Source organism: Callithrix jacchus, chromosome 13, assembly GCF_049354715.1.
Source record: "Callithrix jacchus isolate 240 chromosome 13, calJac240_pri, whole genome shotgun sequence".
In the NCBI taxonomy this organism is placed as follows: domain Eukaryota; kingdom Metazoa; phylum Chordata; class Mammalia; order Primates; family Cebidae; genus Callithrix; species Callithrix jacchus.
The window spans coordinates 18954682-18981664 of NC_133514.1; the positions used below are offsets into that span (position 1 = coordinate 18954682).

The 26983-nt window shown below is 39.1% G+C and overlaps 1 protein-coding gene and 1 long non-coding RNA gene across 17 annotated transcripts in view; one reads left to right on the forward strand and one right to left on the reverse strand.

Moving 5' to 3' along the window:
* Positions 1–552: 552 nt before the first annotated feature.
* LOC118146755 (uncharacterized) lies at positions 553–13520 on the forward strand. The gene is made up of 3 exons (XR_004732684.3): positions 553–684; positions 11044–11081; positions 13386–13520. It is a non-coding gene; the product is annotated as an uncharacterized LOC118146755 (long non-coding RNA).
* Positions 4950–26983, reverse strand: part of PPP3CC (protein phosphatase 3 catalytic subunit gamma) — a 99063-nt gene continuing 77029 nt past the window's right edge. For 3 of the 16 annotated variants that reach the window (XM_035270028.3, XM_002756849.7, XM_054243747.2), the window contains 8 exons: positions 26867–26961; positions 21504–21629; positions 20444–20515; positions 14675–14701; positions 13699–13780; positions 12982–13079; positions 6575–6604; positions 4950–5459 (listed from right to left, as the gene is read on the reverse strand). In XM_035270028.3, the coding sequence (XP_035125919.1) occupies positions 5275–5459; positions 6575–6604; positions 12982–13079; positions 13699–13780; positions 14675–14701; positions 20444–20515; positions 21504–21629; positions 26867–26961 (715 nt within the window). In that variant the 3' untranslated portion in view covers positions 4950–5274. Of the gene's footprint in view, positions 5460–6574; positions 6605–10710; positions 10822–12981; positions 13080–13698; positions 13781–14674; positions 14702–20443; positions 20516–21503; positions 21630–26866; positions 26962–26983 lie in introns of all 16 variants that reach the window. The other 13 variants (XM_078347256.1, XM_002756850.7, XM_078347251.1 and 10 more) reach the window with 9 other exon arrangements.

Consider the following 26983-nt stretch of genomic DNA (forward strand, 5'->3'; position numbering starts at 1 on the left):
TCTGTGACAAAAACACATCTTTATTGCCCCAAATCAAGATCTATGGTAGGCCTACTCCTCATTACATGCATTTCACATTAACATGCAGAAAAAAAAGCATTTGGAGACATCTATGTCAAGGGACTGATGGAATGTGGGCAAGAACTTACTGGAAGGCAGTGTGCTTGGCCCTACTTTAGAGCTACTCAGAGGGACAGTCGGCATCCATGTCCTCACTTCTTGATCTTAAGCCACCTAGACTTGTCATGAGGCCGTAGAAGAGGAGATGGTGCATACCCTGTCTTAGACAAAGGGGTTATTTAGCAGGTCTTGTCAAGGTGGCAGGGGTGTGAGGCCAAGGCCTCCTGGGAGGGAATATACTCTCCAGTATCATCTTTACCTTTGTGACTGCATAGATGAAGGCAGCTAACACTGACCCCATTCACTCTGGCTGGCTAGATATAGGCAGGTCAGGTCCCAAGTTCCAACGTAACATAGGCTCCCTCTTTCACACTCTGTCAATGGCACAAAGCCCTATTGTTAATACAGTTCCCTACTCATACTCAAGAGTAAACAACACTGTCCTTCGACTACACAACTTTCTTCCTCTACACACATCTGCTCTGACAGCTTTCCTCTGGGTGTATCATCACAGCAACACTGAAAGGGACTATGGCAAGGCAGTGCTTGGGACCCAGCCTCCAGGTAACCTGACCCTCCTCAATCCACTGCTGGGCCTTCTAGGCTGTCCTTGACTCACCTTCTAGCAGATCTCGGAAAAGATGTGTTTCATGTACCAGACAAGGTGGAAGCCACGGTTATAACCACAAACAATTTAGGCAATTGGAGCTCATACCCACAGATGGGCCCTGGGTTCACCCTCCCTCTGACATCTTCTCTGCCTGGGCAAGGAAAGCTGTGTAATGCTTTAGGAGAAACTTGGGTTCCACTGTTACTATAACAACTAGAACACACACTGGGGATTCTAGAATGGTACTGCAACAAGTTTTTATAGCTTAGGAAATAATTTTCAATGCAGAGATTAGAGAGGAAAACCGAAAATTAGTACAAAGCAAAACTATGAATCAACCAGTCTAGGGCAAGCTCTTCCTAAATCAATGTAACTGATTGGTCACCCAGACTGGTCAAGATGAAAATTCTTAAGAGCTTATACGTTATAGATATAGTACAGTCGAAAATTTGGGGAATCAGCTACCTTATTTACATAAAGTTGGGCAAGGCAGAGGGAACAGATGTTAGCCTCACTCCTTCTGAGGCTGAGAGACTCCTGAGTAATGACCATGAACAGCAAGGCCAGCTGTCTCATGCAGACATGGCTTATATTTTTCCTACAGAGATTAGCTGCCTCAAACTGTGTTACTCAGAGAGAAGAGCCAAAAGGCTAAAAAGGCCCTGAAGTTATCCAATTTTTAAAAATCTTATCCTTGCTCCTGAATGACATTTAATAATAGTCTACTGCAAAACAGTGAGGGTTTTTCTCTTCCTATTTTGAAAAATGTCAGTCAGGAAATCATCCCTAAGTTATCAGGATGGCAAAGAAAGCTAAATAAGGCAAATCTTTGCTTACTGAAACTTGCTTCATTGAATTGTTCATGGAAGACCCAAAAAAGGCAATTAAAGATATGAAAAATAGTGATGTTCCTGGAGTGGCTGAGTCTTTTACTCCTAGGCAAGGAGCAGTATCAAGCTCATCAGAGTGGGATAAGCAATTTTTACCTTGTCAATCAATATCTAGTCCCAAAAAGACAGCAAATCAGCAATGTCTGTACTTGTAACCAAAGTGTCACCTTGAGAGTTTAAGGAAAACAGGCTATTTTTGTTTTAGCATTCTATTAAAGAGACGCGCACACACACATGCAGACGCACACACACGCATGCACAGGCAGTCTCACACACACGCACGCACAGGCAGGCTCACACACGCGCGCGCACACACACACACACACACACACACTTGGTTTATGTTTTGCTCTTGCTCCAAACATTCAGAACATGGAGATCAAAAAGGGGTACATATTTTGAACTTACATTAGATGAGTTTTCAAATTTTTAAAAGAAATCATCATCTGATCGATTTAAATGTCCTGTGATATGTATGTCACCAAAAGTGAGAAACCTAGTCCATGTGAAGCATCATCTTCAAAATGGTATTTCAGAAATGTTTACAAAGAAGTCCTAACATGCCTGGGGACTTTTCCTAAATGGGAGAAGTTACAGAAAAAGAAGGTCCCTGTGGGCCTTCCACAGGGAAGGTCCTATGAAGGAGAACACAAACTATTTCCAATATCTTTAGAACATATGGGAGCAAGATTTAATAAAACAGAAGGGGCTTTGAAAACACCAAGACTGCAGAGCTTTGACAGCAATTAAAATGTCCGTTCAATGATGGCCCTAGGCATGAAAAGTAGTCTTAGAGCAAACAGGGCAGGCATCCAGCCACCTTGGAAGCTGTTGTTTATATTAAAACATTAAAAAATGTGTGAAAACCCTCCAATGAAGTCTCAAGGGAAGAAAAAGTAGTTATTACAACATTACTCCTAAGGTGCATGCCTTCTAAATGGTTTTGAGTCATAGGTGCACAGGTGTGTATAGGTACACGGATCAAGAGCCTCACTTCAAGAAGCTGCCTGTATCAGAGACACACCTAGTATACAACTTTCTAAAGTGCTGAAATACATACCCCAGCCTTCTACAGAACAGAAGGGATACCTTTACCTTTAGAATTCAACAGAATGTTCAAACCTAGCCTCCTCTAAGAGCTGGTACTGTTCTAAAACTCACTCAGGTTTTCTTGAACCAGGACCCCTTACCTCTCTACTCGGGCTGATTCATCGACAGCTCAGAGGGAACCAGTGAAATACTGTATATGATTCTGTGATGCTTCTGTTAAGGAAACTTGCTTTATTGTTCTGCTTTTTGAGACAACAGTGAAGCCATTACTAAATAATCATCCTTTTAAGTTAACAAAATATTACTTTTTGCATATAAAGATTTACAGTAACTATTTCTACTACTGCCTGCGGATGGAGGCCCATAAGAGTGGGTTGTATATATGTAAAAACAACCTTAATGAAAAGGAGAAAGGGATACAGGACTACCAACTCTGCAGTCTGTCATGTGGAATGACTTTCATCAGTGAAATTTCCAAAGACAGGATCTTTTCTAATCCTAGGATTGGGAGAGAGGAGCATGAGGATATCTAGGTGGTTCATACCTGATTTGAGTTGAATGACAATCAGGAAAGAAATTACCTGAGACCTTTCTCCCTTCTTTGACACGTTTTACTCACAACCCATTCAGAGATCTTTTATCTCCTTCCTATCTTTTTATTAATGGAGCAATTTATGCAGGCAGATTCCAGTCCCCAAAAGTGCCTTGATTTCTGCCATAAACAAATCAGGAACTGTTAGGAAAAAAAAAAGGTATAGGGTGGCCGGGCGCATGTGGCTCACGCCTGTAATCCCAGAAATTTGGGAGGCTGAGGTGGGCAGATCACTAGGTCAGGAGTTCGAGACCAACCTGGCCAGCATGGTGAAACCCCATCTTTACTAAAAACACAAAAAATTAGCCAGACATGGTGGCACACACCGGTAGTCCCAGCTACTTGGGAGGCTGAGGCAGGAGAACTGCTTGAATCCAGTAGGTGGAGGTTGCATTGAACTGAGATAGCGTCAGTGCACTCCAGTCTGGGCGACATAGTTAGACTCCATCTCAAAAAGAAAGAAAGCTAAGAAAAAAAGGCATAGGGAAACAGAGGTAGATGGGCTAAGTCTTCATTCTTCTAATGAAAAGTATGGTTTGTTTGAAAAAAAAAAATTATGTTGTTTCTTGTTTTCCTGGTTTCTTGGAAACTCCCAGTATGAAGTGTCACTGTCTGAAATACTTGCTTTAGTGCTAGATTGCCACATCACAAATGACACTAAGGAATGCCATAAATGTGCACGTTCCATGCTTTGATGTAGTGTTCCCAGACACGCACATTCATGCAGAACTGACCAATGAGTATTATGACATGGCTCCTGCAATGAGGCTGGCCAAAATGGGAGTTTAAGTAGCCCCAGAACTTCCTTCACTAGTTGGCTGTGACTTGAAAATCAAACTAACGGAAGATAATTCACACATCCGAACACTTGTTTTTTGCATTCCAAAATATGCTAATGGAGGCTGAATTACCGTTAAACCTAAAGAGTAACTGACATAGAAGACAGGAATCCTCACTTATCCAGTGTCCTTTAGCGAGACCTTCCATTCATAAGGGGACCACTCTGCCCTGTCAATTTCTATACCCTCGCTGGCTTCAGTAATACCAACAGGGTACAACAGAAGGCTGATGGGAAAGTAGATGTGAGGGCTGATGCCAACAGCCTAGAAGGGCCTATGTACATCTTGCCGTGGAAGGTGCTGCCGAGGGCATTAATCAGGTATTTATAAAGTGACTTCCTTTACAGATGGGCCAAGTCACCTGGGGTTCAAAAGTGAAAGCAAAAGAATCTGGCAACTGTGAAAGCTCTCTGAAAATCTTTCTCCTCCAAAGTTCTAAGGAAATTTAAACCAATCATACCATGGTTAGATAAACAGATGTTAAGTAACTCTAAGAACATCCCTTGTTATTTCTTATTTTGCTTTGCTAGAACATATTTAAAGGAACTGAGAGTCCAGAGTAAGTAGGTTATTGTGGAAAACATTTCCCTTCGCCCCTAAAATCACTGGGTTTGGATCATTCACTTTGAAGTTCTACTATGATCCAGTTTCCCATCAGAAGAGCAGCAGTTTTAGCCACTGAAACCTAAGAGGCCTTTCTTCAATGGCACCCAGCAGAAAGGGGGGAAAAAAATCTTGCATTTGAATAATAATGAGACTAATAATTAAAAGTTATTAGTCTCACATGAAAGACATTACCTTCCAAACAAAATGACGAAGGCTGACTAGTTCAAGTCAGAAACCCAGGGTGGAGATTTCCAAGGCCCTTTTATTAGGGGAAGTTCCCCTTTACAGCACAAGACCTCACAAATGTGTTGACAACAATCAGATTCATTTCTAAAAATTATGGAGAAAAAAGGGAAAAACAAAACAGATGTACTTTTTATATATAGTGAACATAAATTAAAAGAATTTATAAAACAGTCACCTTTTTTACAGAACAAATGCAGACTGAATTATAAATGCACCTCCAGGTTGAAGCTGTTTGAGTTGCTTTAGTTTCATTTTCCAATAATAAATAAAATTTGTTCTTGAGTTTTAGATCCACCTGAGCCACAGCAGGGCTCTAAGTCATTATTGGGTTTTCTTCCCTTGGTCGCTCCTGTGCGCAGCATGTGATTGGGCTGAGGTTATAGATTTCATTGGCCCATCAGGGCGTACGGTATCTTTTCGGGGTGGCATTCGCTCATTAATTCGGTCTAGACCTCGGGCTTCTTCAAAACTTCGGATCTTGTGCTGAAGCGAGAACCCTCTGATGGCTACAGAAAAACAGGAAGGGGGTAGAGAGAGCCCAATTAGGCTGCAAAGCAACAAGCTTAAGAAAAAGTTTCTTAGCACACAGCAGCCTCCTAAAGAAACACACAGAAACGTGGCTATGGAGCATAAGTCTGGTGAAGGTCACGGGCAATGTTTGACTGAATCAGTCTTGCCTGAAGCTACTGTTTCCTTAAAGCCCAAAGGGCAGCTGAAATTGTCAAAGTAATTTTCATAAAAGCTCTATATGCATAATCATGGTAGAAATACACCTGACAAAAAGCTAACAAGTACTTACTGGGCCCCAATACATTTGAGAAAGAGTATCTTATGCACCAGAAAAGTGCTCAATGCTAGAAAAAAGGCAACACTAGAATAACAGAACAAGTTACACCCAGAGTAGTCGCTTTTAGCCCAAAGACCACATAGATCACCAAAAAAAAGTAACGAAAGAGCTCATCTTTTTGTTAGGACAGGCTTTTATCTTGCACAACCAGGAGCTGTACGTAACTTAAAAACTTAAAAATAGCTTCCAGATGTTTTCCTCCTGATTCAACTTTTGTATCACCAAGGAAAGGCATTCCCATTTTGAAACCATCTTACCTAATAAAACAATTAAATGTGTAATACAAGTTTATCAATTCCAATGGTTTTCATAGAAACAAAGTTAATTTAACTTGCCTACCTTAGGGCAACCTTAGTAATGAACTGAACTAAATTCCAGTCTACTTCTGCATCTGCTCTTGAAATATTTTAGAATCATTAAAGAGGCTGACCTGTTTGGCTCTCTTGAGAATCAAATGGATGTCTCTTGTACATGGAAGAGATACAGGAGTAAACCACTTGACCTCTCATGACCAATTACTTAAGCTTCTGCCATTGCATTAAAGCTGACAGAGCCCAGAAAAAACTGTAGCTGTGGTTAAGCTTATTTAAAATTAATGCAAAGACAGGACACAAAGGAAACACCTGCTTTGTGAACATGCCTAGAAATAGCTATTCCCTTTCTCACTGTTACAGTTTTGGTGATGCAATAATAAAATATTTGAAATGTTGATAAAGCTTTGAAAAACCAGTAGACAGACACATGATCACATCTATCAGAGTAATATGGCCATACCTTCCCGGGCCTCTACCGCTTCTACTGTGGCTGTAAGAGGGCAGGAGCAGTAGCATGCAAAAACGAAGACAGAAAAAGAGTGAGTAACCAACAGCACTGCTGGCAGCACAGCCATCCCAGGGTCCCGTCTTCTAGCCTATCTCCATCCATAATGAAAGTCAACTAGTTAGAGAAGTGAGAAGATTATTGCCAGAGACTCAACTGGGGTGGGAGGAATATGGGGTGGGGAGAGTTTCTAATATTTTTACCATTTCGGGTGGCATGGGAACATTGCTCTCTTCATTTTAAATAGCCAACTGCTACTTTATATCTTGACATCCACAAATCATAACATGAAGAATCAAATAATTTGACATCACAATCATCTAAAGATGATTATAGAATAGCTCATGTGATACCAAATAAGCTACTGCTGGGTCCTATTAGAAAAGCTTATTTACAACTACATCTTATTGCTCTTGACTATCTTATTTGGAGTCCAACTGTCCTACTAATTACTTCTTTTTTTAAAAAAAGAGTAGCCTTTGAATAGTAGACTGGCATTTGGAAGGAGAGATAAACAGATTCCATGTGAAGGGTTATTTCTTGTCCAGGAGTGAAATATAAAGCTAACAAAGGCAAATAACTATTCAATTCTTAATGCAAATGTGTGAACCCATCTGGGCTTAAAAATATAGGGGAGGCTGATATTTCCAATCCATATGGCTTCCAAACAGTGTTCAAGAGAGCAGGCCAATAACTAAGAAAGCCCTCTATTTTCTTCGCAATGGAAAAGGAAGTAACTTAAAAATTAGTACCAACAGGTAAACTGCCTTGCATCTCCTTTCTCAGAGAGTATAAACTCTAACATATGAAAAGGTACAGGGGGTGGCAAGAAAGATCCTATTAGGAGAACCTGTCAGTTACTCCAGTACCAGTTTGCCAAAAGAAGACAGGGAAGAATAATGAGCAGTAACAGTTTGCTGCTATTCCCAAGGCTTTATATATCAATATGGGAAGAGAAACTGAAAGAACTACATTAACTACCTAACACAATGTGAAAAATGGATCACTGGAATCTACTTATGAAGTGCTTTCACTTGTCAACCATAGGCAGGCATGTATTAAATCACTGTCACACCCTTTCTAATCTCCTTAAGTAGAACAAATACACTTTACGAGAAAGCCACAGTGCCTAACAGCACCATCACTGATGTAACTGTTAGCAAGTGGGAGAAGAAAGCACTGCTGAAACTGTATACTGAGTGTTGGTCTAATTAGAGCTTAAAAGCCATGTGGTAAAATGTGTATGATATTATGTTGTTTGGGCCCTCCCAGAATTGCTATTCACATTGGCTATAAAGATAGCAGCCTGCCATAAGGGCCATTATAAGAATATATCAAACTACCTCAACTTTTTTTCTTTTTAACATCTGAACTGAAACAGAATTCATATACCACAAAATTCACTTGTTTCAAGTATACAAGTCAATGGTTTTAATATAGTTAGTTGTGCAACCTCACCACAATCTGTACTTAGAACATTTTTATCACTCCAAAGAGAAACCCCACACTTACTAGCAGTCACTTCCCATTTTCTTCCCTCAACTCTTCCCCTTAATCCTAGTCGAACACGAATCTACTTCCTCTGTAGACCTGTCTGTTCTGGACATTTCATATGAGTGACATCATATAATATGTGGTCAAGGTTCAGTCATGTTGACATATATACCTGTATTTCATTCCCTTTTATGGTTGAATAGTACTCCGTTGTGTAAACCATATTTTGTTTATCCAGTTTATGGACAATTGCTTGTTTCCACTTTTTGGCTATTATGAAAATGCCATTTATGAACATGTGTGTACAAGTTTTTGCAAAGACATATTTTCATTATTTCTTTGTGGGGTATGTAGCTATGACTGGAATTGCTGGGTAATATGTTAACTCAAGTTTAATCATTTGAAGAACTGTCAGTATGTTTTCCACAGCAGCTGCCCCATTTTACATTCCCACCAGAAGTGTAAGAAGGTCCCAATTTCTCCACATTCTCAGCACTTCTTATTAACTGCTGTCTTTTCACAGCCATCCTACTGACTGTGAAGTGGTATCCACTGTGGTTTTCATTTGCATTTCCTGAACGTCTAATGATGTCAAACATCATTTAATGTGCCATTTGTATGTCTTCATGTGAAAAATGTTAATTCAATTCTTTACTCATTTTTAATTCGATTATCTTATTATTCAGTTGTAAGAGTATATTTTCTAGATACCAATCTCTTAGGAGATATACAATTTGAAAACATTTACATCTATTCTGTGGGTTGTCTTTTCATTTTCTTTTCTTTTCTTTTTTTTTTACTTGAGGAGTTTTGCTCTTCTTGCCCAGACTGGAGTGCAAAAGAGCAATCAAGGCTCATCGCAACCTCTGCCTCCCAGGTTCAAGCAATTCTCCTGCCTCAGCCTTCTGAGTAGCTGGGATCAGAGGCGTGCACCACCATGCCCGGCTAATTTGGTATTTTTGGTAGAGATGGGGTTTCTCCGTGTTGGTCAGGCTGGTCTTGAACTCCTGACCTCAGGTGATCCACCTGCCTCCGCCTCCCAAAGTGCTGGGATTATAGGCATGAGTGCCCGGCTTTCATTTTCTTGATGGTACCATTTGCAGTACAAGAGATTTTAATTTTGATGTAGTCCAATTTATAACCGATCTGTTTTAATCTGATGGTCTTTGTGAATCTTGTTCTGTCCTTGGCTTTCCCCACTATTTTGGCTATTAGGATGCTTAGAGTCAAATTTGTGGCTGATTATTGGCTTTCTTTTTGTTTTTCTTTGTGCTTCAATTTCCAAGCACATTTATTTTATCCACTGTGTTTTATGTATGCTGTAACTCATGCCAATCCTTCTTAGATCAGGGTGGGGCATACATGAGTATGTTACATTGCCATATGGGATATTGTTGGTTGAAAGCTCTCCAAGTAAAGTTATATGAACAATAAAAGGTCTTTTTAAGCTAATGCTCCAGTTTGCCAGTAGAACCAAGACTCTGATGTGAAAATAACAAAATAAACTCACTTCCTGTGAATCAGTAAGAATCTCTAAAAAGTTGGCTCCAACATTACCTTTGTTCTCACACATTACTGAAGATTTCTGTCAATTTTGGAAGTATCAATAAGTTGTCCTATATCGATTAAAACACTCATATTCAACTCAGGAACAGAGAGAAATTTAATATGATGGGGCTGAGTCCCAAAGGTGATCAAGAATTAGAAGCAAATTTCCAAATAACAAAGCTATATACATCTGTTACTTGGCCCTAATTTGCGGATTTGCTCTCTTAAGGTCTAGACAAATTTGGTTTAGATGAAAACAAAAACTTTGTGAATCAGCAAATTTTCATAATGTTCATATAAGGATGCTATAGGACATTCTTCTTTTTTTTTTTTCTCTTAACCTGTGTTACTGCCTATCATTCTAACATATCTTTGTTAGAGTTGCTCTCAGAATATGTCACAGGACTAATTACCAAGCAAAGCAATGGTGGGAACATATTCTGCTTACAAAAAAACTACACATTTATTTGAGAAAAGTATTCAACCAGAAATAGTTTACTGATACTTTCTGTGAAACTAAAGGAACTAGGAAAATAAACCATACTTCCAAAAAGAAAATGTTCAGTCTTCCTTCTAAACAGCTGAAATCTAATATTTCAGTATTCAATTTAAAAGAGGAGGAATTTAATCCTATAAGAAGAATAAAAGGGCCGGACATGGTGGCTCATGCCTGTAATTCTAGCACTTTGGGAGGCGAAGGCAGGCAGACTGCCTGAGCTCAGGAGTTTGAGACCAGCCTGGACAACACAGTGAAACCCCATCTCTACTAAAATACAAAAAATTAGCCAGGCATGGTGGCGCGCGCCTGTAGTCCCAGCTACTTGGGAGGCTGAGGCAGGAGAATTGCTTGAACTCAGGAGGCAGAAGGTGTGGTAAGCCAAGATTGCACCACTGCACTCCAGCCTGGGTGACAGAGCAAGATTCTGTCTCAAAAAAAAAAAAAAAAGAAGAAGAAGGGGTTTGTCCCTATTAGTCAATAGCAATGAAATTTCTACCAAAGAAAAAGGACTCCTATAAATGGTAGGATGGCCAGGCACATTGGCACACACCTGTAGTCCCAGCCACTCAGGAAGCTCACGCAGGGGGACTGCTTGAGGCCAGGAACTGGGTGTTGCAGTGAGCTGTGATACTCATTGCCTCTAGCCTGAGCAACTCTGTCTCTTGGAAAAAAAGAAAAAAGGCCAGATGAAGGATGATATGGAAAAAAAAACTTGAAACAATTAAACAAAACATGGGGAGCAAAAAAAGCAGTGAAACTGTAGTTTAAGATATTAATGCTTCAATGCCAATTTTCATACCTAGAGTTAGTAACCCAGTGACGTGATCTCCTGTCTCTTCCCCTTGTATGTTTATTCTCACAAACATCGATCTTTTTATTCCAGGATTCCAGAAAGTCCTTTCCTAAGAAGTCAGCTCCCAGGTAATTTTTAGAATTGGTACTCTGATTGAAGCAGTGATTGTGGCACTGGACTAGAATATGGCTGCAGGGAAAGAGGCAAACTCTCTCTCTGATTGAGAAACTGTGACCACCCCCCCAGATTGTTTTCAGTAAGGTACAAAATATACATGAGGCATAGCATGTACACAAATTTGTACAGCTCTATACATTCTTACATGTGTATACATACGTATAACTACCACCCTGATAGTGTCATAGAACATTCCTAACACTCTAGATGTTCTCTGTGCCCTTCTGGGACTATATTCTCCCAGCAAAGGAAGTGACATTCTCACTTTATTAGCACTGATTAGTCCGACGGTTCTTAAACATTATATAAATCAGACAGTCTGTGCTCTTCTGTGTCTGGCTTTTGCAGTTTACTGTAATGTCTGTGAGATTTAACCATGTTGTAGCATGTGTCCACACTGTGCTATTTTTTATTGCTGAGTATATTCCATTGTATAAATAGAATACAGTTTACTTATTTATTTATATTTTGAAATACAGTTTATTTATGTAGTCTACTACTGATGGACATTTGGGTTGTTTCCAGCTTTGAGCTATTATGAATAAAGCTCCTGTGAACATTCCTATGCATATCCTTTGGTGAACATATCTAGTTTCTCTTGGATATATGCCAGGTGTGGAACTGCTGGGTTACAGGGTAGACATACGTTTAGCTTTCCTGCCCAATAGTTTTCTAAAGTGCTTGCACCAATTTATAAGCCCCCCCCCAGCAATGTACCTAGTTCTAGTTCTCCACAAACACACCAATACTTGGTACTGTCAGACTTTTTTTTGGAGACAGAGTCTTGCCCTGTTACCCAGGCTAAAGTGCAGTGGCACACCCACAGCTTACTGCAGCCCTGAACTCCTGGCCTGAAATGATCCTCCCACCTCAGACTCCTAAAGTGCTGGGATTACAGGTGTGAGTCATCATGCTCTGGCCCAAACTTTTAATTTTTAGCCTTTCTAGTGGGTATGTAATGGTACCTACTGTGATTTTTTTTTTAAACAGAGTCTCGCTCTGTTGCCCAGGCAGGAGTACAGTGGCACAATCTTGGCTCACTGGAACTCCACCTCCCAGGTTCCAGTGATTCTAGTGCCTCAGCCTCCTGAGTAGCTGGGATTACAGAAGTGTGCCACCATGCCCAGCTAATTTGGGAATTTTTAGTAGATGTGGGGTTTCACTGTGTTGGCCAGACTTTTCTTGAACTCCTGGCCTCAAGGGATCTGCCCACCTCAGCCTCCCAAAGTGCTGGGATTACATACAGGTGTGAGCCACCACACTGTGGTTTTAATGTCTATTTCCCAGATGAAAAACTGTAACTATATTAAGATCTTTTCATATGTTTATTGGCCACTTTGATGTCCTCTTTTGTGAAGTGCCTGTTTACATTTTTTGATCATTTTTGAAATTTGTTTTTTCCTATTGATTTATAGTTCTTTATTTATTCTGGACATAAGGACTTTGTCAGACATATATGCTGCAAAAATTTTCTTCCATTTTGTGTCTGGCCTTTTTCCTCTCTTAATCATGTATTCTTAAGAAGAGAAGTTCTTAATTTTAATGAGATTCAACTGGGCTTTTTCTTTTAAGGTACTTTTTGCATCCTACTTAAGGACTCTGCCTACCCCAGCATCTACTCTCCATGCTTTCTTCTCATTTCACTGTTTTTTGCTTTTTACATGTAAGTTATAACAAGCCATTCTGATTTGGTTTCCTGTATGAGGGAAGTAGGAGTGAAGATTTATTTCCCCCAGATGGTATAACCAATTGCTCTCATGGCATTTATTGAGGAAAGCCCCCATTTGTACGTGCGCACTGACTGTTGGGTAACGGGAGCACATCTCCACGGAGGAGGGCTCTCATACTCACCCGTCTCAATAGTCTGCTTTCCTCCTGAGAGGACACCCAGAGGGAGCGTGCCTGTGGGAGTCAGGCCCTTCAGAGTCAGCACACTCTCACTTTCTTGCCTGCAAAGGAAGACCAAAGCCCTGGGTTAATGCCAGGGAGCCCACCACTCAGCAATCAAAGATATTGAAGGAAGTGAAGAAAGAGAACAGAGATGGAAGACAGGTTCTCCTACCTCCTAACCCTTCCCGGACTCAAAGCAAGGGATGTTTTCCGCAAATATTTTCATTTTAAACAATCAGCCAGTTTTTGTTTTTCAATTAGAAGCACTTCACACTGAGGCAGTGTTCTAACATTTCCCATATATTATCCCATTCAATACACCTAACAACCTGTGGTTAGGGTCTGTTATTATTTCTATTTTACAGGCAAGGAAACTAAGGCACAGAGACGACACTCAAGATCACACAGCTAAGAAGAGGTAGAGCCAGAATTTGAATACAGGCAATCTGGTTGGGGAGTCCACACTAAACCACTACATTCACTATGTCTAAGCTACTAATAAATGAATGTCTGCTGGAACATTTTTAGTCACTTTAACATGTTCATTCAATTTGCACTCAACCTAAAGACCTGCAGTTTCAATACCAAATTCCAATTCTAAAAAAACTGCTCTGAATTCGACTTCTAATTTACTCTCAAAATGCCTTTAATCCACACTGTAATGACAGACATCCTTACCGAAGAATTGAAAAGACCCGTGCCATCTTCCCAATGGCTCTGATCTTATTCCTGATGATCTCCTTACGAACTGTAGTGCTTCCTTAGAGAATACAAAGAATACATAAGTTAAAGGAATGTGTTAATAGACTGCCTTTAAAAAATTCAGGATGAAGTGTCCTAAGCTAAAGAAACAATTGCTTTTTAAAAAGGAAATGAAGGTTTAAGTTTGTTTAAACAAAAATCTCAGGAAGTTCTAAGGAGCAAGAGAAAAAATAACCCAGAAGATAAAAAGATGAAGTAAAAAATGAGAGGCCACAAAAAAGACAGACTGGGTGGATCTATGAGAGGCAGGAACTTATTTGTGGTTGTGAAATGTAGAACACAGTGAAGAACACAAAACACACACACACACACACAAACCTCACAAAGAAAGCTGCTGCAGCAAAGACCTCTTTTGAGAATGCTGTGGGCCACCTTAGGGCACAGGGTTTGGCCTGCCAGATGGCACGTGATCATTCCAGCAGCTGTCTTCCGTATGTAAACACAACACCCAGCTAGCTTTCCTGAACTTAGTAAGGGCTGCTTTCATTCTATAATCTTCACTTACATTAGTGAGTTATTGCCTCACAGCATTACTGACAACTGTGCACTATTTTAAAAAGCAACAACAGAAAAAGTTAATGTAAGACTTACAGCTTTTTCTCATCTAAGATTCTGAAAATAGCCCACACATGAGAAGCCACGGTCCAGCATGCACCAGGGGACTACAGTCAAAAGTCAGAAAAAGAAACATGGCCTCTCCTTCCTCATCTCTAACCCTCAACACCCTGCCGGATCATACAACAGGTCCTGAGAAAACATATACATTAAAACTGAAGGGGAGGATGGAGAACCTATTTGAAATTATTCAACTACCAACTTTAAAACTCTAACCAACAGGCTGTGGTGGGACAGAGAATAAGCATTAAGCCCTTAGCACAGTTTAGTCGGATACCTTTCTGATAGCTTGGAATGTAGCGATCTTCAGAGAGAAGAGACACCAAGAAACAAGGAGATGAAGACAGAAAAATAAGAAGAGAAATTTAAGTTTGCATGGAAAAGAGGAAAAAAATCAAAGTGAAATGCAATGAGAGAAACAGACTATTATCTTATAAGGGACATCTTTGGTATCATGATACAACATTGGACTACAGATTCCTTTTGTCAGTAGTTTCATTTCTTAAAAGTGTATGGTTTTACATTAATTTACATCTATGAGCATTCAACGTTTTCTGCTCTCACAGATCATGAAAATAACATTAGACAAAGATTATCATTTGTGGAACAAATGATGCCAAAAACAAGAAACTAAAACAGAGGACAGAACAGCGTGCAAAGCTCTTCACAGGAACAGTATGTTTTTTGTTTAATGGATTCAATAGCTTCTCTTTCAGGGGATATAATCATTCTTCATTTATTTATTTATTTTTTGAGACGAAGTCTCCCTCTGTCTCCCAGGCTGGAGTGCAGTGGCACAATCTCAGTTCACTGCAACCTCTACCTCCTGGGTTCAAGCAATTCTCCTCCCAAGTAGCTGGGACTACAGGTGCATGCCACAACACCCAGATAATTTTTATATTTTTAGTAGAGACGGGCTTTCACTGTGCTAACCAGAATGGTCTCAATCTCCTGACCTCATGATCCATTAGCCTTGGCCTCCCAAAGTACTGGGATTACATGTGTAAGCCACCATGCCCAACTGGGTGTTCTTCCTTTTTATTTATTTATTTTTATGTTTGTGGTGGGAAAGAATAGGAAATATGTAAGTTGTTTGTTCGTTTGTTTGTTTTTTGAGACAGGGTCTCCTTCTTTTGGTCAGGCTAGAGTGCAGTGGGGAGATCTCCACTCACTGCAATCTCAGCCTCCCAGGTTCAAGTAATCCTCCCACCTCAGGCCCCTAAGTAGCTGGGACCACAGGCATGCACCACCACACCTGGCTAATTTCTAAATTTTTAGTAGAGATGGGGTTTCGTCATGTTACCCAGGCTGGTCTTGAACTCGTGTGCTCAGGTAATCTGCCCACCTCAGCCTCCCAAAGTGCTGAGATTATAGGTGTGAGCCATCGCGCCCAGTCAGTTCTTCCTGTTTAGAGTTTTGAATGTTCTTCAGAATTTCAAGTTCATTTAAGTTGCTTTTTTGTTGTTGTGGTTTGTCTCTTCAAAGACTTCCCTTAGGTGTTGATAATCCTTGGTGTTCACTCATGATTAAGAGTAAGGGACTAAAACAATTTCAGAATTGGTAGGTAGAGATTGCTGACTTTGTGCTTTACATCCAGTGATCAGGGTTGGCCTTTGTTAGAGAACAGGGTATGCATTTAGTCACTTTTGGCAAGGTACTGATGCCCTTAATTGTATCCTCCATTCACAAAGCTTTGTGTTTATACTTTATAGAGATTAGCCTCTAGACTTGGAGAGGAGGCAGTTGCCCAGAGTCTCACTTTGTCCCCAGGCTGGAGTACAGTGGTATGATCATAGCTCACTGCTAAATCAACTGAACAGAAGCCTTGAATTCCTGGACTCAATTGATCCTCCTGCCTTAGCCTCCTAAAGTGTTGGATTACAGATGTGAGCCACCATACCAAGCCAAGCTTTTTTCTTTGTCTTTCATCTTAAGCATTATGATGTGCTTAAGTACCGTGTGTATTTGTATTCTTCCATTTATAGGTCTTTAATATATGACTTAATGTCTTAGCAGTTTTGGAAAATTTTTACTCATCATCTTTTCAAATATTGCTTCTCCTCCATTCTCTCTTCTTCTCTGGGACTCCAAACACATGTATGCAAGGCCTATGTATGGTATCCTGTATGTCTCTTATGCTTTTTCTTTTTTTTTTTTGTATTTTCCTTTTTCCTCTTCATGCTTCATTCTAAATGGTTTCTTTTGAGACCTATCTTCCAGTGAACTTATTCTACAATTAGCTTTATTGACTCTGCTGTTGAATAATTCATCTTTTGAGTTTTTAAATTTGTTATTTTATTTTTCAGTCCAGAACTTTCTTTGGGTACTTTATCAAATCTGCTAGTCACTTTTGGCAAGGTACTGATGCCCCTTTTATAATTCACAGTTTTCTGCTAAAATTCTCAGTCTAAACTTTTAGGTCCTTGAACACAGTAAACATAGTCATATTTTGTTTTGTTAGCATAGTTATTTGAAAGTCTGATCTGATACAGCCACCATCTGGAGAACGTGAGGGTCTGTTTTTAGTTTTGCAATTTCTGATGGTTCTCAATCATGTTGTTCTATCTCCTCACATGCCTGGTTATTTCTGGTTGTGAGCCACGTACCATATTCAAAAGACTATTTGTAGAAATCATTTAAGGTCCTACATGATGTTGTCTTAGTCTAGAGAGGTTTGTTCTCTTCAGGTGCCTGGGCCTCCTTATTTAAACTTTCAGGGATTGAATGATTTGAAGGTAGGCTATATTCCTTTCCAGAGCTGTTCTATTCCCAGCTCACCCTAACTCCTGCATAGATGCAATTTTTGAGGGTCCCAAAGCAGTGGACAGAAGACTTCTAGCACTCACATCCTCCTTGGCAAGCCCTGAACACTAACTTTTTTAGCTTAGTCACACAAGGCTATCAAGAGGGCTGCTCAACCTCTTAACCTCTTTTGAAATTCATGAATATCCTTAAAAAAGAAACAGTCCCAAATACTGGTCTCACCTCTCTCCATTTCTGCCTTTCTCCAGGTCACAAACTGGGAATTCTTTACGCTTCATTCACTTTGTGATGCCTTTGAAACAAGCTCAAAAAATAGTTTGTAGAGTTTTTCTAGTTGTCTTAATAGTCAGCACTGATGTAAACTATCTAGTCTGCAATTGATGAAGTGGAAATCCTTAGTTTTATATCACTTTATAAAAAGCTAAACTTCTACTGTAGCTTTTGAGTGGTTTTAGGAGGGAATTGAATGAGGAGTGTGTTCAATTCACCATTTTAACCTAAAAAGTCATTTTTTATTTCCTTTCAGAAAAAAAATAACATATATCAGCTTATATCTACACGACTTGGCAAAAATGGGAATAAGAATTCTATCCATTTACTTTTGCACTTAACAGAATATCTAATACATTTTCCATATCAGTTCTGATAGCCATACTTTAAAAAAAATTATCTTTATTGTTTTGAGACAGGGTCTTGCTTTGTTGCCCAGGCTGGAATGCAGTGCTGTGAACACTGCTCACTGCAGCCTCAATCTCCTGAGCTCAAGCTGTCCTCCTGCCTCAGCCTCCCATGTAGCTGGGACCATGCCTGGCTAATTTTTTTTTTTTTTTTTTTGTAGAAATGGGGTATCTCACTTTGTTGCCCAGGGTGGTCTTAAACTCCCTGCCTGGGCTCAAGCAATCCTCCCACCTTGACCTCCCAAAATGCTGGATTACAGGTGTGAGCCACTGTAGACAGCCAATTCTTATTTTTTAACGAATAGATGTACTTCATATCACACAATTCATCTATCTCAACAACTACTCACCACTTTGCTCATTGTATTATATGTGGCTTTAGGGGACTGTAACGGTGATCAGAAACCAATTTTGTCCCAGCACTCAGGGAGTTTACAGTTGAGTGGGGGTAAAACATATTAATCATGTAAAGATATAAATAAATTATTTAGACCTGCAACTAACAAATGCTAAGGGGAGGTACATGGTGGCATGAGAGAGCATAACAGGGGTATTGGATCTAGTCAGGGATGTTAGAAATGCCTTCCGTGAGGAAGTAACAACAAGCTGAACAGAAGCCAACTATAAGGAAAGGGGAGGAAGGAGGCTTGCATAAAGGAAATAATATTCCTGGTAGAAAATCTATCATATGGATATATCATAACTGATTTACCTGGCTCTCCACTGAAGGATATTTAGATGTTTTAAACCTTTTGCTATTAGAGTCAATCTTTCAATAAATATTCCCATATATAATTTTTAGTATACTTCTGTAAACATATCCTTATGGTAATCAAGAATCTTTTCTGAACATATATGAGTTCATAATAATTTCCATTTCCACCTAGACTTGAATGTAAATTTCTCTAGATCTGTTTCTTCCTTATTTCCTCTTCCCCTAACTTAAATTCTTTATTGTTTTTCTTTTGTTTTTCACTTGGCCGCACTATTTTCTCAAGAAGAACTGGTTCCTTGAAGTGATCTCCTATACCATAAATAAAGGCACTCCTAAGGTATATTCCATATGCTGTTGATCTTCAGTGTGGAACCTGAAGCATGCGAGTGTGTGGTAATTTCCTCTAGATTCCCAAAGGGAGTTCTGTTTATCCTCACAGTTTATCCTCACAGTTGAGGGAACCATCTTAGCAAAGGGCCTTGATAGGATGAGGCTGGTCTGTGCTCGGGTGACCACATTCTTTCCAGAATCTCTCGGATTCTCAGATAAGTCAGGACCTTCTTTTACAATTCAGCTTCCCATAGCACACCAGGAAAAAAAAATGCTTGGCTACATATATAACAAAATGTTACTGTGTAAAAAGATCCCTCACAGGCCAGTAAGAAAAAAAAAAAAAATGGAGCTGGGCACAATGGCTCATGCCTATAATACCAGCACTTTGGGAGGCAGGGACAGGCAGATCATTTTGAGCTCAAGAGTTCCAGACTAGCCTAGACAACATGGAAAAACTGCATCTATACTAAAAACACAAACATTAGCCAGTCATGGTGGCATGTGCCTTTAATTCCAGCTACTCAGGAGGCTGAGGCAGGAGAATCACTTGAACCTAGAAGGTGGAGGTTCCAGTGAGCCAAGCTTGCACCACTGGACTCCTGCTTGGGTGACAGAACAATGCTGTCTCACAAAAAAAAAAAAAAAGATAGAAGAGATGAATTGACAAGTCACAAAAGAGAGATAAACATGGCCAATAAACACAAGAAAAAACTGTCCATTAGTCATCATAAAAATACAAACTAAAAATGTAGTAACACCAGACTATAACAAGTATCATACAGTATTGGAGACAGCACTGTGACTACGCACCCTGCACAATGTAAAGTGGTACAGCCTTTCTAGAAGCTGTATCGAAATTGAAATTTTAAGTACTAATTGACAAAGATATTCGATTTCTAGAAATCTATCCTATGGAAATAATCAAGAAGTGTTATTATTGATTTTCTAATATTGCTTTACTTTCTTTCATCTGACATATTTATTTACTGTCTATTCTCCCTATACTAGCAACTATGCTTATTGAGAGCAAGAACCTAAACAGTACAGTACTTGGCATATATCAAATATGTAATAAATATTGGTTAAGAGAATGTGCACATTTTTATCTATACAAATTTTCAAAACTGCATGAGTTTTATCAGCAAAAACTTGGGAAAAACTCCAATACCCAACAACATCGGATTGGTTGAAACACCAATCAACATGGACAACTATGGATCCATTAGAAACTAGTCTGTCTACAAAGAGACCACAAAAATAGTAAGAGTACTAGATCTTATTACATGACTTCATTCTCATTAAAAAGAAAAAAAACACAGAGGAAAACTATAAGCAAAGATAAAAGACAACTAACACAGTATACAGTAAGATGTTAACTGTGGATATCTATATGATGATGGTATTATGGGTGACTTTTTTGTTTTATTTACAGTTTCTTGTATTTTTCAATTTTATTTTTCTACAATCAACTAAATTCATTTTTAGTAAAACAAAGAAAAATCATTCAAAATAAACAAAACCAAACCTCTCCCTAGTTTTAGTTCAAAGAAAAGTTTACCTTCTGCTTCATCATCAGAAATCAGTTCATCATCAGAGCATATGTTGAGCACATTTACCAGCATCTCTGTAACTATGTAAGACAAATTATCCAAAATTTACATAATTAATGAGGTACTTTCTCTAAAATAATGTAGATATCTAAATAAACACACATGTTAAGTAAGCGTAAACAAAAATCATTTCTCATTATGTTAGTAAGAATAGCTACAAAGAGTAGAATTAACTGCAAACTTCTAGGTTTAAAAAGAATTTGGGTAGATTACTTGCTCCAGTGAAAGTCTGGAGTCTTTGAAGATCTATTGCTTAATAACTTGATTTTATTGGATTACTGTTCAGAGCTTCTTCCACACTGATACACATATGAGAAAATTTTTTTCCATTTTACAAATTTAAGCCAACAGGCCTATGTCCAGCAGGCTTAGCTTATTTGAATAGTTGTACAAATAAAATTGTAAGGACAATAAATTCTGTTTAAACCTCTTCAGTTGAAGAAATCTGAGGGAATGACAAGTAAATATGTTATTTTAACATCTTGATCATAGGTCAGCTACTTTAAATTGATATTTACAACAAGAAAACCTTAATATATTAAAATTTAAGAACCAATTGCAGGCCATTTAAAAAACTATGTAGAGGCCAGGCAGAGTGGCACACGCCTGTAATCTCAGCCAGCACTTTGGGAGGTTGAGGATGATGGATCACTTGAGGTCAGGAGTTTGAAACCAGCCTGGCCAACATGGTAAAACCCTGTCTCTACTAAAATACAAAAATTAGCCAGGTGTGGCAGCATGCACCTATAATCCCAACTCCTGAGGAGGCTGAGACAGGAGAATCACGGGAACCTGGGAGGCAGAAGTTGCAGTTAGCAGAGATCGTGCCACTGCACTCTAGACTGGGCGACAGAGCGAGACTCCCTCGCAAAAAAAAAAAAAAAAGAAAATCTATGTTGAGAACAAACAAAATTAGAAAACATTTCTGAACCATGAGAGGGCTCATGCAAATATAAAGTGTCCTCAGTCACTGAACAACTGATGAGATACGTGCTTTAGTTCGCTTACCTTTTTCCCCAACAAAAGGCAAAGACCATGTAAAAACATCCATAAAGTTTGGAAGCCAGTAGGGGTGTGGAGAACAGTTAAACTGTCTGATATTCATGACATTGTTTTCATATTTCAACACAGCAGCTAAAAAGGAAAAAAGCAAGACCATCTGGCACAAGAGAACATGGCATGACAGGCAGTATGCTTTGTACAGCTGTGTACCTGCTACACAGAATTCAGAAACTTCCCATTTGTAAAGTCAGGACTAGTCTATGTAAAGGGCAGATGGAAAATTTTATAGCCTTTTATTTAGTTCATTTTCTTAAGAGTTATTCCAAGGAACAAAGTTATGTGAAGACCTCATATAATAAAAGAACAAAAGAAACTGAAACTTCCGAGGATCACTGCACAGTAACTATGTATATAAACCTAAGGATTCACATGAGGAAAATGTTCTCATAATTTTTTATAGACCAAATGGTTATAATTACAACTCTCTTTTGAGGGCAAATATCACTCACTAAATGAACACAGCCTTTTTTGCTAGTCATTAGCCAGAGTGGAAGACTATACTTTCTGGGAATTTATATGCTGCAGTTCATTAACTCATACTGGGAGATACAAATGGCAAACTTGAAGCAATTTACAATTCATGTTCAAAATTAGGTTAAATCATCTCTGTATTCAATATAGTGGATTTAAAAATTGCCAATTTCTCTGATACACAGCCAGTATATTGCCAGCAAGCTATGTTTAATATTAACCATTCAGATAGCTGCACACATACTTTGATGCCAAACTGACTTTCTTCATATTTTGAAAGTCTTAAAATCCAGTTCCTTAGCCTTTATCACCAGCAGTGTTGTTTGCACGATTCTCTTAATTATTCTATGGTCATAAAATAAAACAGGTGTAATGGTTCTCTAGAAATGACAGACATAGGTCATGTCCTGGTTCCTGTTTCTTTGCTATAGGATAATACAGTGTTCTTAAATTTTAAGTTATTGAATGTCTAAAATGTACATTATAGATTATTAAGAAAATAAATTAAAATAGAATCTCTAGCTCTTAAAAAACCTAACATTGGCTACAATGTATATGTTCCATTATTTTCACATATATGTATTTTATTCAATTTAAGTAAATAAATCATAAATCATTATTCGACAACTCTCTCAATCTACCCGGGAAAAAGAAGTGTGAGGTGATTCTCAACAGTGGATGACTGGAAACAAGAGCTTAAAAAACTGCTTTTGGGTGTGTTCCCAGTGAATGGAAGAAAACACCAATAAGAATCCTTAAAAATCATGATTAAAGGTCTTTCACGTAAGTAGCGGAACTAAGAAATACTTGTAGATACCAAGAAGTCTAAAGAATATGAAAGAGTAATCCTAGCACTTTGGGAGGCTGAGGCGGGTGGATTGCCTGAGCTCAGGAGTTTGAGACCAGCCTGGGCAACACAGTGAAACTCTGTCTCTACTAAAATATAAAAAATTAGCCAGTTGTGGTGGCGTGCACCTATAGTCCCAGCTACTCCGAGGCTGAGGCAGGAGAATTGCTTGAACTTGGAGGCAGAGTTGCAGTGAGCAGAGATTGCACCACTGCACTCCAGCCTGGGTAACAGAGCCGGACTGTCTCTTAAAAAAAAAAAAAAAAAAGAATATGAAAGAGACCAAGCATGATGGCACACACCTATAATCCCAGCACTGTGGGAGGCTGAGGCAGGAGGATTGCTTAAGCTCAGGAGTTCGAGACCAGCCTGGGCAACGTAATGAGGCCCTATCTCTATTTAAAAAAAAAAATAGAAAAAAATTAGCCAGGCTAGGCACAGTGGCTCACGTCTATAATTCCAGCACTTTGGGAGGCCAAGGTGGGCAGATCACCTGAGGTCAGGAGTTTGAGACCAGCCTGACCAACATGGAGAAACCCTGTCTCTACAAAAAATACAAAATTAGCCAGGTGTGGTAGTACATTCCTGTAATCCCAGCTACTTGGGAGGCTGAGGCAGGAGAATCGCTTGAACTTGGGCGGCAGAGGTTGCAGCAAGCTGAGATCGCACCACTGTACTCCAGCCTGGGCAACAAGTGTGAAAAACTCCATCTCCAAAAAAAAAATTATCCAGGTGTGGTGGCATGCACCTGTCGTCCCAGCTACTTGGAAGGTTGAGGTAGGAGGATCACTTGAGCTCAGGAGGTCAAGGCTGCAGTGAACCAAGATCATGCCACTGCACTCCAACCTGAGTGACAGAGACCTTGTCAAAAAAAAGAAAAGAAAGAAAGAAAGAAAGAGAGAGAGGGAGGGAGAAAGGGAAGGAAGGAAGGGAGGAAGGAAGGAAAAAGGAAAGAAGGAAAGAAAGAAAAGAGCAATAGTAGAAGAAAGGGAAGAAGAAAAAGAACAATAGAGTTGCCTTTTTCAGAAAAGAAGGCACTTATATGGAGAGTAATTGAGTGCCACCAGGGATTGTTTCAAATGCCACATTTTCTGCCTTTTGCCTTTCAAAATGCTTAAGAAACAACCAATAAAAATAAGATAGTTTTGAAAAAAAGTTACTAATTATGTCAAAGCTGACAGAAAACTCAGGTAGAATGAACTGTGGCTTTTCCTATTTTTTATTTTTATTTTTTTAAGAGTCAGGATCTTGCTCTATTGCCCAACCTGGAATGAGGCAGTGTGATCACAGCTCACTGCAGGCTTGAACTACAGGGCTCAAAGGATCCTCCTTCCTCAGCCTCCTGAGTAGCTAGAACTATAGGCATGCTCCACCTTGCCTGGCTAACTTTTAAATTTTCCTTTGTAGAGATGGGGTGCCACTTTGTTGCCCAGGCTGGTCTTGAATTCTGGGCCTCAAGTGATCCTCCCCTTAGCCTCCCAAATTGCTGAGATTATAGGCATGAGCCACTGTGCCTGGCCAGGACTGTGAGATTAAAAGTTTGCTAAAGAAGCAGTCAAGAGAAGCTGGGCGTGGTGGCTCAAGCCTGTAATCCCAGCACTTTAGGAGGCCGAGGCGGGTGGATCACGAGGTCAAGAGATCGAGACCATCCTGGTCAACATGGTGAAACCCCGTCTCTACTAAAAATACAAAAACTTAGCTGGGCATGGTGGCTCAAGCCTGTAATCCTAGCTACTCAGGAGGCTGAGGCAGGAGAATTGCCTGAACCCAGGAGGCGGAGGTTGTGGTGAGCCGAGATCGCGCCATTGCACTCCAGCCTGGGTAACAAGAGTGAAACTCCGTCTCAAAAAAAAAAAAAAAGAAGCAGTCAGGAACAAAACCAGGTTAGATTGAGTGAGACAAAAACAAACAAACAAACACACAAGCAAACGAGCTAGCAGTGATGAGCTGTATAGCAGCTGCTGACTTAGCAGCTGCTGACTTAGGTGGCATGTTTCAGCTTAGCACACTGATAAATCCATTGAGCAACAGATACTCTTTTTGATGAAGTTACACAAGAAAGTGAGAAGGGAACACCTTCATTACAAATATGAGATTCAGGGCCACTAAGAGTCCTTGAAGATGTTTAACAACACAAACAGTCCACACCATTGACAAGAGAATAAATAAGAATAAAACCTAAGTTGCTAATATATTGGAAATATCAGGAGAAAGGAAATAATAAATGTACCCAGGGAGAAGCAGAGCACTGTAGGCCAGCTAAGGCTCAGAGAAGAATGCTAAGTTAAATGAAAACATAAGGCTAGGACAGAACTTAAGTCAAAGACATGCTTTTTAAAATGGACAAGTCACTGGAGGACACACTAAAATGACTGACCCAAATCAGATTTAAATGAGATGTGCCATTCCATAGTTTACTTAGAGTAAATATATTTGGCCCTCTTTGAAACTTTTCTTCCCAACTGCATATACAAGGTATAACTATAAAGTAATGAGACTTAAGAAACCACCAGCTACAAACACACCTGACCTTGGTATCAGATGAGTGTGGTCCTTTGACATCATCACATCAGACACAATAGCAGTAAAATCTATATTATTATAGTAATTTATATTTTCAACAACACTTTAATATCCATTTTCCTTATTCCAACTTATCTTCAACAACACTATATGACATATATTTTAAAGATGAGGCTCAGAGAAGTTAAGTATCTTGCTAAACGTGACACGCTTAAAAGTGAAGCAGGACTAGACCGACTCCTTGCTTTGTGTTCTTTTCAGCACAACTTGTTGCCTTACCATATAATTAATCCAGAGATGCTGCCATTACTCAAAACGTTTTTGGAACTCTTCTTTTGGAAGCACCTCCAGAGCCACTGTATCAGCAACACAATGAGAAAAACCAGTCTCATTACCTTATAATCATACCTTGTTTCTGACCCCAAATGGTAGCGTCTAGCTTGATCACTCACCTTATTTATCAGTCTTGACTCCGAATGACTTTTGGCTGTCCAAAAATCAAATCCACCCTCAAAGGACGAAGATTTCCCATCATTGAGGATAATCAAAAGAATGTGTCGCAGACTCTGAAGGCAATGTCAAAAGAGGAGTTCCAAAAATGTTTCTGAACAAGGACAGCATTGTTGGAATAGGTGTGTAGCCTCCCAAGGTTAACTATTTTGAAGGGACGATACTCATTTGGATATGTTCGCCCTGGCATGTTTATTTTCAAAGTCCTATTAATTTATACTCATACTTTATAAACGACAAAATAGTTGTAGAAATGTGAAGTTTTTAGTAGGACCACTGCCTTGAAAGAAAATTTATAAACTATTAATCATAAAAGTTTTAAATTAAAAGATTTTAACAGGATAAAGTCTTAGAAGGAAAATTTCTGGAACAAAAGGCATGTATATATCCATTCCTCTTTTTTCATATGGGAAACTGAAGATTAGAAAGATAATGTGACTCACCCAAAGTCACAGTATTAGTTTCTGACAGGGCTTAAACTAACAATGAAGTTTTCTTTTTATATTTTTATTTTATTTTTTTACTTTGTACACTATTCACTCTTCCTATATCATATTTTAAGAAGAAAAATAGTCTAATAATTCATAAAGATTAAAATACTAATAGTAACTTTATTTGAGATACTGTGATAAACACATTAAATTCACCAAAACCAATAATTTATGCTAACTGTTCTAAAATGAGCCTGAAGCAATTTATTCTTCTTATACCTTGAGTCTGCAGTATCAATCTGACCTATTATGACCATTATTTATACTTACAAAGAGGCCAGTAATTCTTAGAAGATAAAGACCAAGCAGAAGCATAAATTCTAAATCTCTTGGCCTTTGTTTCAACTAAGACCCCTTTTTTCATATTTTAAAATCACACACACACACACACACACATATACATGCAATTAAACTAGAGCTCATGTTTACTCACAAATTCAAACTCAAATATTGCTGGACTCCTTTACCTTTATTGTTATAGACATCTAGGTAATTGGGGGCAGAGAAAATTGTAATAAGTGATGGAAAGCCTGTTGCTTGGCTCTTCCTGTACATTCGATACCTGAAAAAGAGATGAAAGCCCA